This window comes from Malurus melanocephalus, unplaced genomic scaffold (genome assembly GCF_030028575.1).
Source record: "Malurus melanocephalus ecotype Western Australia unplaced genomic scaffold, MMel_1.1 scaffold_443, whole genome shotgun sequence".
In the NCBI taxonomy this organism is placed as follows: Eukaryota; Metazoa; Chordata; class Aves; order Passeriformes; family Maluridae; genus Malurus; species Malurus melanocephalus.
Genome location: NW_026623675.1, coordinates 351,551 through 364,428, shown reverse-complemented (window position 1 = coordinate 364,428; position 12,878 = coordinate 351,551). Strand labels below are relative to the sequence as shown.

The 12,878-nt window shown below is 35.8% G+C and overlaps 1 protein-coding gene across 2 annotated transcripts in view; it reads right to left on the bottom strand.

Annotated features, from left to right (window-relative positions):
• PDE7A (phosphodiesterase 7A) overlaps positions 1-12,878 on the bottom strand; it is a 75,774-nt gene that overhangs the window by 4,169 nt on the left and 58,727 nt on the right. For both annotated transcript variants that reach the window (XM_057380316.1, XM_057380318.1), the window contains 8 exons: positions 11,795-11,946; positions 10,004-10,067; positions 7,722-7,817; positions 4,523-4,623; positions 2,191-2,322; positions 1,784-1,875; positions 1,017-1,161; positions 50-146 (listed from right to left, as the gene is read on the bottom strand). In XM_057380316.1, the coding sequence (XP_057236299.1) occupies positions 50-146; positions 1,017-1,161; positions 1,784-1,875; positions 2,191-2,322; positions 4,523-4,623; positions 7,722-7,817; positions 10,004-10,067; positions 11,795-11,946 (879 nt within the window). The remainder of the gene's footprint in view (positions 1-49; positions 147-1,016; positions 1,162-1,783; positions 1,876-2,190; positions 2,323-4,522; positions 4,624-7,721; positions 7,818-10,003; positions 10,068-11,794; positions 11,947-12,878) is intronic.

The window sequence follows — 12,878 nt, the reverse complement described above, 5'->3', positions numbered from 1 at the left end:
TCCACACTAAATACATGTTTTATCAACAGATACTTCTACTCTTACTTGCCTTGATGGAAGAACTCCTCTGTTACTTTTTCACTCCACTGCTTGCTCAGCTCCCACGTCCGACAGGGGTTACAAATATCTGCACATTTCAAAGCCATCTAACAAATCAACACACAGTGTTAGATCACCTTTCTTTCAACAGAAGTGCCCATAATTACTCAGTTCCTGATAGCAGATTATTTTAGGTTTTGTGAATAACAAGCCTACCTACCATTTGTGCTCCAAAGTTATGTTCTGTAATATTTAAAAAACATTCAGGGAACTGTGAGATCTCATGATCATCCCTGAGTAATATGGAAATTCAGTCAACTCAAARTATTTTAGGGCCACTATATTTAGTATACTCACTGGTACAGGAGCCAAAAATAAATTCAGAAAAAGAAACATCAAAGCAAGCAAGCAGTATTTTCCATTTCTGGCTCTGAAGCTTGTATTTTTAGCAATGGTTTGCACAAGACAGAACTTCTCATCTGTTTGTCCACTTTCTCTTACAGCCCACATTATGAACCTAGTAAGAAAATGCCCATAAACCTAAAAAGAATCTCAAGGCTTTTGTTTTYAACATTTCCTAAAAAGCTCACTAGCACAGCTGCAAACTGATTCACAACAGCAGTGTTTTCCTTGCCCAAAATATATTCTGACAAAGCATTTCACAGTTCTGGGGCTGCAATGGAGTCATTAGAAGAGCTAAACCTCATCTTGGAAACATCTCACTTCAGCGGCTCTAGGTTATCAGACTCACCAACACACACCATCACTCGGGAGAAGTGCTGGGGGTGGGAACTGAAGTGAACAACCTTCTTGTAATGAAACAGAAAGACTAAAAGATAGTTCTGCTACTTTTTGAACTACTTTTTCTACTATTTTGAAAGGAGGAAAAAGCCTGGCAGAAGTAGTATTTAGTATTTTTAAGTAAATTAGTTTTTACACTAAAATGACGTTTCCAAGAAAATGACCAGCAAGATCACCTGTAAAATGAAGTGACGATGGTTTGGGTTCTCTAAACATAGGTCTCCTCTATCCAAATGGGATCGAAACATGGACAGGTACTCGTTTTGTTGACTGATGTCTGTGGCAAGAATGAGATCACCTATCTGGCTCTCCATCAGCTGCCTGAAATTAGTGGCACCAAACATTCAAAAGCATATCCAGTGAAGAACAACAGTCATCATTAGATTTACATGTCYTTTTATCATACTTATTATTATACAAATACAAGCTTTATAATAAGCATTTTCACTAAACTGTTTGTTTTCTTTTGCTGAAAGGTTCTTGCAATATTCACAGAAATACCAGGATGTTCCACTGGCAGCTTTCGGRAAGACTAAAACAGTTTTTAGCTTTTTTCTTCCCCTCCCTTCTTTTTTTTTCTTTAAAATGCACGAATTAATGGTCTCAAGATTATTTCTTGTAAAGAGTAGGTGAAGATGGTCTATTTTAAACTACAGTTGTGGTGGCAGAATGAGAAGACTGCCAAATTTAATCTGAGCAGGTGCTTGACTACATGAATACACTTCTTCAATGTGCTCACAATAAATGTTATTTTCTGAATATCACATTGCACCATGAACTGCTCTACTCTACCAGCACAGTATCCAGGGATTCTTAAAATAGATCTCTACATTTTGTATTTAAAACTGCCATTCAATAACTTATCTTGTTTTGCAGGGCTGTCTTAGCTAAGTGACAGATTGCTTGCATCTCAAACCAATGTATATTATTGGTATAAACATACCTGTTTTCTAATGACATATGTGCAAATAAACCAGATTCTCTCAGCAACCCCACTGCTGATCTCCAGTGATGGTTCTCTAATACTGAGGTATTCTGTGAATTAAAAGGGAATAACACATATCAATTAATAGCTTTTTCTTAACTGAAGACCTGTATACCAAGAACAGCACCAGACAGTTTGACTGTGTTTTGGGGTTGGTGTTTCATTTTCTTCCTTTTTTTCTCCTAAGGAGGTTAAAACTCACAAATCCCAAACACTTTGTTAATTTGCACATTTTTTAATTCCACTGACATGGAAACAATGTCTGGACTCAATCCTACCACTAGCTAAACACATCACAATTAGTACTCCTTTTCTACACTCCTCTCCAAACACAGTTTTAAAGAAATAACTGATTTTGTCCTTACCTTATATAAAGTCGCTAAATAATGGTTTGTTTTAATTAGGAAAGGTTGGTTAACGCCTGGGTGATCCAAATCATGTGTGGCAGCTGCTATTAAACTGAGCAGTACATCCCATGGAGTTAAAGATTTGGAAAGCTGCAAGGCAAAACCAACAAATGTTAGTATTGGTAATGCAATGTGTCCTTAGAAAAAGTGTTTTAGTGTTGTATTTTTGATTTTTACTGATTATTAGCCAATCAAATTTTGGAGAAAATTTTCAAGATGTAAAACTAATATTTCACTGACTCTTCACAGTATTTCCCCCCCTCCACAAAAGCTACAAAATCTAAACAGCATTTAACATGTTTAAGCATTATTCTTTCTAAATGGGAAGGTTCACTCTTAAAAAATGCCAGCAGACAAAATTCTACTTTACATCTGGTAATGAAGCACCATTCCTAACCTCACCCCATAAAAGCAGCAAATTCTTAAAACTGGCTCTCCCTCTTATTTACCAAGTCCAATTGTATGTGTCAATTCTGCTTTAAATTCATACTGTATTTAAAAGCATGAAAACCTTTCCTTCTAAGAGGAAGAAACCAACTCTGGAAGACTTAGAACTAYTTAGAATGGATATCTACTCTTACACAAAATTGTATTYCAAGGTCTACCAGCAACAGAGCCAAAGGAGGAAAATCTGCCACAAATAAATATTTCAATATGCCTGTCAATGAACTCAGCATGCATCTACATGGACTCACTTTCTTTGTTCATAGCTGTTCCTATTTGTGGTTGAGAGGTTTGAGAGTTAAACTCAGTAATAAAGCCTAGTTTGCACTAAAACAGAAAGGACAGTTCTGCCCACATAAAGGTGAAATGCAGCAAACACCCTGCAAGGACAGAAGTTTATATTCCCTGTGGCATTTRCCATCCATCACGCCTCACATGTTTATAATGTATTTTGGTGCAATGGAGCTGTAGCTCAGCACACTGAACTATAGCTGTTACTAAAAATACAAAGTCTATACTTGTATCTGAAACATTACAAAACTTTCATCACGAGTATTAAATAAAAAATGCTCAGAGCCTCCAAACTGAATGCCATAAAAAAGCTCATCATGTATCAGYTCTGATCTGGTTCACTGCACCAATTGGTCTGAGAGAAGCACTGAGAAACTGAGTGGGAGGAGTGGGCAAAGAGTCTGAAAAAGCCAAAACTTACTCAATTTTACTTCAGAATCAGAATAAGGAGCCATGCTCTTCAAGAGAATACCAGATTGCTGATAATTTGCATCAAGGTAGACAACTTCTCATCTAGATACAAAGCACTACAGCTTTSAATTTAATACCAGAAGGACAGGACTTAGCCCTGAAATTGTCCAAGATCACTTACAGCAGCCTGACAGCAGTACAAGTAGTAAGGAACAAATACTCAACTACTTCAGCTTCTCAAGGTCTGTCACTCTGCCCTTTCTTAAAAAGAAAGGCCAAAGAGAACTCCCGACCTATTGATATAAACTGCCTCTTGTAGAAGCAAACTATTCAGTAACATTAAAGATGAGCATAGCAAAGGTAATGGGAGTTTCTGGAGGAAGAAAACCCACACCAAATGACAATACACAGGTTTATTATTGCCAGCTCTGACTCAGGCTGCAATTCTATGTAAACGTCTTGGGTCACACCACTATGTTAAACAGCTGCAACCTTAAGTCCCTGCTCCTGTTTAACAGGAAGACACCCAAAAGACAGTGTCAGCTCAGAAGAAGGGAAAAAAGAAAAGCATACTGCTAAAYGTGAACCCTTGCCTGCCTCAGCAACAGGGAGTAAGAGAATTCAAATGTGTTTCTTGTTGGCTTCTAAGGTTTCTTTACTTTGAATAAAAAGGGTTAGGTGCATATACACATATGTGTGCATGTATGTATATATATAGATATATCACCTTATTGCTCTCTAGAACTGCCTGAAAAGAGGYTGCAGCCAGGYRGGGTTTGGCTTCYTCTCCCAGGCAACCAGCAAAGCATAGAGGATATAGTCTCAAGCTGTGCTAAGGGAGGTTTAGATTGGACATTAGGAGGAATTCCTCCATGGAAAGAGTGAWTAGATGTTSRAATGGGCTGCCCAGAGTGGTGGTGGGGTCACTGCCCCTCGAGGTGTTTARGAAAAGACTGSACATGTCACTTAGCACCCTGGTCCTGGTTGACACTATGATGTTGGGTCACGGGTCGGACTCATCTCAGAGGTCTTTTCCAAACTAGAYRATTCTGTGACATGTGCATGCAATCCRTTCATGTACATATACACACAAACACACATTTATATACATATGTGTGATGTAAAAGTGAGACTGCTCCCTTACCTTGGGCTCTTTTAAGTAACAGTGCATGGCCTGAGTCACATCAGCAGCATGAACTGCATTATGATAAGGATTTTGACTGTGATAATCTTCTTGAACCATAACTGCAGGAAAATAACCAACACCCAAATTTAAATAAAATTGCAATTTTTTCAAGGACCATTTTATATGCCCCATTAGGCACAGAAATATGCAATATCACAAATTACATATACATAAAAGCATCACAGTCAATAAATCRTCAGCTGAACCACGACCCAGCTATAAGATTTTTATGCACAGAAACAGTGTTTGCTAAAGGAAATGAACTAGACATAAAGTCATCTCAGAACAAAAATTAAACAACTTGAACAACTATCTGAGATACTCTGACTTTGAGAACTTCCCAGGGAAGGCTGCCTTTGACAATCTAGTCTGTTTGCATGGTGAGACAACAYTGAACACAAAATGAAAATTATGCTATTTACCAAACTATCAAGATGACTTCATGACTTAAAAAACAGTCAGGATTTTAGAACAATTAGGCACTGCTTTCCTGTCATGGAAAACCTCCTSTACATATTTTTAGGCATCTTCTCATACCTGTGCTCAGGCAAGCTTAAGCCCATATGCAATTTTGCAATTTTGAGAAGAATCTCATTTAGATCATGGTCTGACTTTTTACACCTAGATTACATATTCCCTATTTAACAACTTCATTGCTTTCCTCCTCTTTCCTCCATCTTCCTGGTTGCCTTTGAGCATCACAGGTTGAATTCTTTAAGGCCATCAACATTAGCTCAAGTACGTGGAATGAAAAAAACTATGTTAAAAAGGATGGAAGGGAAGGAGATCTAAAGGACAGCAATCAAGCTATATTCTGAAGTTTTGCCTAACACGACACCTTGGTTCTTCCAAACAAACCTCAAAAGAACATTTTCCTGTCTGACTACAGTCTGTCAGTCCCATCAAACAAACATGCCCACAAGCCTCTTTTCTACTCAATTTACAAGCCCAAAGGAGCCATGTAACTGTGAYTGTAATGTTASWGCRTTACTAATGGGRTGTTTGTGAAGAGCTGTGGTTCATGAAGTCAAAATACTGTCACCATCATATAATCTCAATAGTACTCAATTCATAGCTGACAACTCATAGGAAAAATAATGGAAATCAATATAAATGTTTTTGGGCTCTTTTAACCTGAAGTAGAACTCTCTCCCACCTAATCCTCACATCCAGTGCATGAAYGCATATATCCCTGGTTTTCTTCCTAATTTTTTTGCGGCTTCATCAGCTGATCCAGCTACCTGAACTCTACAACTTTCCTAACTTACTTATTTTAATCAAGCAGACTTAGATCAACATTTTGATCATAATTTACCAGAAMTAGAATAGCACAACAGTTCTGTTTTCAGGAATGTAGTACTTCGCATTCCCCCCGCCCCGTCAGGTCTGGAATAACACAGTAAGATGGAGATGCTCCAAGCAGCCAATGGAAATCACCAAAAGACTCGGGGTGTGTGTGTGTGTGTGTGTGTGTGTGTGTGTGTGTGTGTATGTGTGTGTATATATGTGTATATATATATGTATACACACATACACCAAAAAAATCTTGAGATCCTACAGGGACTAAAATCAAATTTCTTTGCTTAAAAAGATGCCAGTAAATTCTCATATAATGTGAATTTTATGTGGCACTGGACGATTTAAGCTGTCCTAGTCTTCTGGATTAGAGTATAAGAGGAAGCAAAAGAAAAGAACGAACTGTGTTAATGCTAGGAAGCTGTATTTGAAAGAAAGGKTTTTTGATTTTAGGATGGACTAAGACAGAGCTTTTTACAGATATTACAGATTTATTTAGAAGAATTTATTTAATTACAGATATATTAGAAGGCATTACCAAAAAGTGAAAAGTGGTGAATTTTAAATTTGAAATAAAGTTTGCCTTCTTCAAAATCTAATCTCATTTTAGTGGATTATGACTTTAAGTAGTCATATTTAGTTAAAACTCTCATCTTTTGATAACCAGTTAACTAATCCAGTCATTTCTAAATGTCCTTTCCTTTCAAGTATGAGTATTTGCTTAATCTCAACCAATCAGATGAGAAAGAAAAACCACATTGAGTTAGAACTCGAGTAGCCCAAAAMCAGATTTCTATAATAATTTTCCTCACATTCCAACGCATCAGTCATTAAGGTCAGCTGAATAACATTTCTGAAACTGGAGAAAATTTAGTCTACTTTAAAACAACATGAAATGCAAGACAGAACTTCATTTTTTAAGTTGAAAGAGAACTAAATTATGAAAACAAAAACATTCTCTTGCTTGAAGGGGGAGAAAAGCCTCTCAAATGTGATTTCTCCCCTGTTAACTGTCAAGCTTTGTAACCAAAGYATTGTTTTCTCTGAAACTATGAGAGCCTACTGAAAGGGACCAGAAACTTGTCTCTCCTGCTCAGTTAAAAAAATCATCCCACTTCACAAAAATAAAGATACTGTCATGAAAGAACCAAAAGAAGGAGGTCTCATACCAGCACCTGTCCATGGTAGTGGGATGCAGACAACTCTGTTGAGTGAAATCTACCACTTGGTGTGAATATTCTRCACTGTATTTACGATACTTTCCACATAAGCATTCCAGTGACACAGACCCAAATATTCAACTAAAATTGTCCTGTACTCTGTTTAGGGAGAGACTACGTCCACAGTACAATGCTTATTTGTAGGAAAGTTTGAGCAAYGCAGAGATAATATCAAATTGGCACCAGAAAGTATGGCCAAGTTGACATATTCCATACAGTTAGGAAACTATATCATTGGACAAAGTAAAGATTAATACAGAAATTGCAAATTGCAAATTGCAAATATAGAAAACTGCAAATAAGAACAAAGAAAGGAGCTGTCTAGYCTTTCCCAATACGAATGTCACACAATGTCACATATATTCCTGACTGTTTAATAGATATTAAATAGACTTAATTAATATAATACAGCATCAGCTATGAAACTATTAAACTTRTTAATAATTGTTTGGATTTAACATGGAAAACTCTATACTCATAAAAACTTTGAGAGATCGTCTCAATATCATTTAAATCACTGCACAATGCAGACTGCATCAGTACCCTTCAAACCTTATTGCTAAACTACAACCAAGACTTCAGTTAAGGTACAAAAATACACATAAATAGCAATATTCACCAAAATAAAAAGCTGTACTTACCCAAAAATCTACGAAGTTTCATCGTATCTAACTGGAAGTGTTCAATGAGTCCATGTAGATTAAACAGATGAAAGGTTAAGCTGACTAGACTGTTTCCTAAAAATAAAAYGAAAATACTAATTCATTGGAAGCCATGAAATCAGTGATTCTTCCGTAAGAAATGTATTATTTCAAACAAATTGGTCACAAAAATTATACAAGCAAATTTCTCTACACCAATTCATGATAAATATTTAAATCTTACTCCATGACAAGTTTCCATTAGCTGTCTCTAGTAATCACCAGTGGTTTTTCTTMATTCACCAACTGTCCAATGGCAGTTATCAATGTTGCTGAACATTAAAAAAATCAACCCATTTAAACAGGCAWACCCATTATAATGATGTTCAGCTTTATAATTATATTTATGCAACATATCACTAACACACATACAAAATACAAATATAATCAGGCAAAGAGAAAAGCTAGCCAAGACTATTGATTAGCACACATTGCAAATATGCTCTCATTTGCATCATTTGTTTTGTTGGACTTCTCCTTATTTCAAAACATATATCATTGCAAGCTTATATTTCATCTACTCATAACTTTATTATAATCTTTTGTGGTAAAATAAGTAAAACTAASATAAATGGCCCATACTGTTTATTTGAAATAGATTGCCCATTATTTGCTCTGTAAACAGTATGTCATGGCTGACAATCTTCACTTAGCATTACTGAGCCTAGCACAGACTAAAACTGATGTACAAAAGACAAAACTTCYAAATCTAGCTTAATACTAGGCTAGAATTAATGTATTCTCATGTACATGCCACCTCTTCACAATGAAATATTAATTCTTGGAACAACATTTACTGGGTAAATTCTTTCGTAGAGGTTCATCCAGGGCAGCTCATCCAGCAGAGTTTTATACACAGCATTCTGCCTTTACATCTCTCAAGAACAAGGCTGCCTGATCAAAATGTCCTCCTAACATGATTTAATTAGGATACAAAATGCATGGCGATATCGTAAGGCTTCTACAATAGAAGCTCTCCTGGTAGTACCTTAAATGTATTAGGAAAAAAGCATATATAAAAGAGAGGCTCTTTTAAGGAGGATTACTTCCGATTTCTCCCATGTGACAAACTAATCCAAAAGAAGCTATGCTTACATGTTAACTTGTACACATGGCTTTTCTTCATTCAGTTATGTAAAGTTTACCATTATCTATATGAACATTGGGTATTTTTACAAGTCCTTGCTATTTTCATTTTTTTCTACCCATTTTCTGTATTAAATATAATTGTGAGATTACTATTTTTACATTTGTTTAAGCCAAGCATCCTTGCAATAAAACAGGAAAGAAAAGGATCTTTTGGTGCCACATTTTCCTTTTTAAACTTAGTTTCTTGTTCTGGCAATTTCAAACACTCTAATTGCAACTCTACTACCTACTACACAACTGCTGCAAAACCTGCAAGATCTGCTCTGCACTCTCTTTCCACTCTGGCACAAATGTCACTGTGATGTTAGACTTGCTCATCTCCTCCTTTCATTCTGTTAAAAATCCAGCTGCCATTGCTGAGATAAGGCAAAACTTCACCAGCAGCCCTCTCTCCTCCTTCCCAGAACATTTACAGATCTTTTTTTCTGTCTGTACATAAATTAAACAATACTTAGGGGGCTTTTTTTTTTTTTAACAACTTCATCTGTAGTTTCTACCACTATTTGTAATGGGCACRCAAAAGTCACCATAATGTTATCTTCCTTTTTCTATGTCAGGCAAGCTATGAGTACAGCAGCCTCCCTCTGCTGAACTCCCAATTCTCCAGGTGCTCTATGTCGTAATTATAATGCATTCATACCAACATGCCTCTTATTGCACTAGAAAGTATTAAAACTATTCTATCTAACATTAGATTTATCAGAAAAAKACTTGTTCAATATAAATGACCTTTTGTACACAACCATAAAAATTACCAGCACCCCATAATTGGAAAAAAAAAGTCCAGGATTGTAAAATTGTTAATTTGTATCAAATTACTTAGAGAGAACAGCAACCTATAAAGTACATCAAGTGCCTCTTCTACAAATCAATTACTATTACCAGCACTGAGTGTATCATTATTTTAATGGAGTGACCAGGCAAACTAGGACTTAGATGAAAGACTATTAAATCAAACAGTACTACCTGATGAAATTTGTACATTTCAGTGAACAAGCAATCATATACTGCAACATAAGGGCAACAGTTATGTTAGAAGATAAACACAAATGAAATACRAAAAGCAAACTCACCATTTGTCAGTCTATCAAAAAGAAAAATATCAAAATTCCAATTTCCAACCTTCTCCAGCATACACTGAAAGGAAACACAAAAGCTGTCATTTTTAATCAGTATATGCCTATCTTCCTGTAGCTCAAGCAGTATTTAAGATTTCAGAGACAGATCAAGTCTTTAGAATTTTTACATACAAAARAATAGTAAAAGAATAATTAAATTTGTCTGATCACTGAAAAATCTTACACATTACAAATYWAAAAAAGGAGRAAAAACCAAACARTAAGTGCCTCAACAGAACTGGATGCAGATTATCCTTCAACCTTTAGAACTTCTCAAAAGATAATTTAAAGCAATTAAATTCAAATCAGAAAGAGTATGTCACTGAGTGACAGTGTATTCAGACTAGCAAATTAAACTCTGTGTAGTCTTTCTACTTGTTTTCTTTTTTCCCCTGCTTATAGAATAGTATCTAGATGATTCACTAGCTATTTGAGCCATTATATGAACATTTTAATTTCAAAACCTGGCTTTTGACTTTTCACCTCACTGAACTAGCACACCTTATATCTCAACTGCTCCACATGAACCGTTCTTCCCACCACAGGAATGAGYGAGAACAGCAAACAGTACATGAGGCCTCACCAGAGATAAGCAGTCCAGTCTTTGCCTCCCCTATCTCTATTAGAAATACTGGTYCAGCACATTTTACAACAGACTCCTGCTTTCTGCTATTCTCATTAGATTGGTTGAGCTGTTTTGTGATCCAATAATACGTTCTAGCTTTTCTCTACCAGCTGCTAAAACTGCTATCTGAAGAAACAAGAGCATTAACAATACCTTTTTACAGTTAAATCACATGTACATTTTTAAGAACCATCCTCCAGGTTAACAGATTTCTTCCTATACCACAGCCTGATTGTATCCAGCAGGGATACGTCTGTATGTATGGATGGATAATACATCCACTGTATTATAAGTATATTCTTTTTCTGTGTCAAGATGACAAAAAAGCACTACACGCAGTGACAGCCTTTGGGATCTTGAATAACCTGAATAATCTTTGCTTGCTCAGTGCCCTTCAGCACTATCCATACTCTGTTGCCAATACAGCAGCCTTCATCCAGGTAGGAGCTCCCTTAGCACCACCTCTTTTGCCAGTGTCTGCTTTCCCTGCTTTAGTGGTGCACAAGTGCATTACAGCTATCACTTTTCTTTTCTAGAAGAAGTGCCAACCAAAGAAAAAGTCAGTTTGGCATAAGWATATCCTGAGAAATCCATTTACTGCACTTTATTGAGTTTAGCCACTCACTCATCCAGTTGTTCAATAGTAAGCTTAGCCTAAAAATGAAAGGGAATAGTTGTCCAAATTGCTCCATTACATCTCTTAAATAYAGGTATGTTTTCCTTTCTCCATTTTTTCCTTCGATTATTCTAGGCCATCATTAATTCATGAATTATTTAAAAACAACAAAAAACAAAACCAAACCAAAACGAAAACCCCAAACAAATGAAACAAAACCCAAAACAAGACAAAAAAAAAGCCAAAACAAAAAAAAACCTAAAACCACTAGCCAAATAAAACCATCTGAGGAAACCTGTGGGCAGTAGAAGAGTTTGCTACAAACAATTTAATTTTGTCTGGATATAAATATAGTTTATATTTATATATAAACTATAAATACACAAAAAAATACATGCACACATACATAAAAAACTATGCTTATAATTTGTGTTTGGTTGCACTTTTAGCAACAATATGTTTACATATATAGCATTAAAAAACAAAAATAAATGAAGCAACCAACCTTTGCTTGTCCATTATAATCATCATCTAAAATGTTTGAAGAATTTGGAACAGTGATACCACGGAAAAAGCGGGAAGATCTCAGGTATCGCTGGAAACTAAGCAACCTTCTCACATTTCTCGCAGACACAGAGACCTCGATTTCAGAATTTGCTACAAAAAACAAGAAAATAAACACTCTTTCTAAAATACCTTTATCAAAAAGACAAGTGCTCAGGGAAATTTGGCACAAAGATAATGAATTTTTTTGAGCATCAAACATTTCAGAAAAACTACAGATATTTTTTCAATAATAAATACAAAGCCATGGCTTAGAAAAAATATGTTCTGTGTAAGTATCCTGTGAAGAAAAAATACACTTAAATCATWGCTGCAGCTTATCTTTTTAAGGAACTCTGTTACTGAAAGGACAAAATAGATGCTGTTTAAAAACAGAGTACTGCAAACAAATTATCTTAGGAAAACTACTGTCATGTATGCACTTCCAATCCATGTCCCCAACAAGTCACCTAAGATCRTATGTACACCAGCAAGAGAGTATCAGAAACTGAGTGTTGATACAGGAGTGACAACCAGGCTAAGCAAGTACAAATTACTTTTACACAGTTTRGAGGTCAGAAAATCTCTTAACACTCGAGTAATTTAAGTGCTTTTGCAAATAACTACACTCTTTTGCCAAACAGGTATGACATTTACATCCATAGCATATCTAATTCTGTTTCCTATTATGGTRGAAACACAAAAGAAAATTATTTCAGCCTCTTTTCAAAGTGCTTCACTTTATAAGGTTAACTAATTTATACAAATGACTGCTACTAGTTTATGTCCAATTCCACTTGRAATGCCCGAAGTGTTTTAGAAACCCCAACATCAAACTACACATTTACAGTTCCTTTGCAACAAGCCAGATAATCTCATTTTGAAATACATTAGGCCAAACTTGGCCTTTACTTTCTTTCCAAAAGTGCCCCCRATATAACCAACAGAAAGTCAATAATCTTGGTATTCACTTATCCTGTCTGAAATTAGTCATGTTAAAAAATAAARGAAGAGGTATTAAGCAAGGAAGTCAATGCCAACATGCT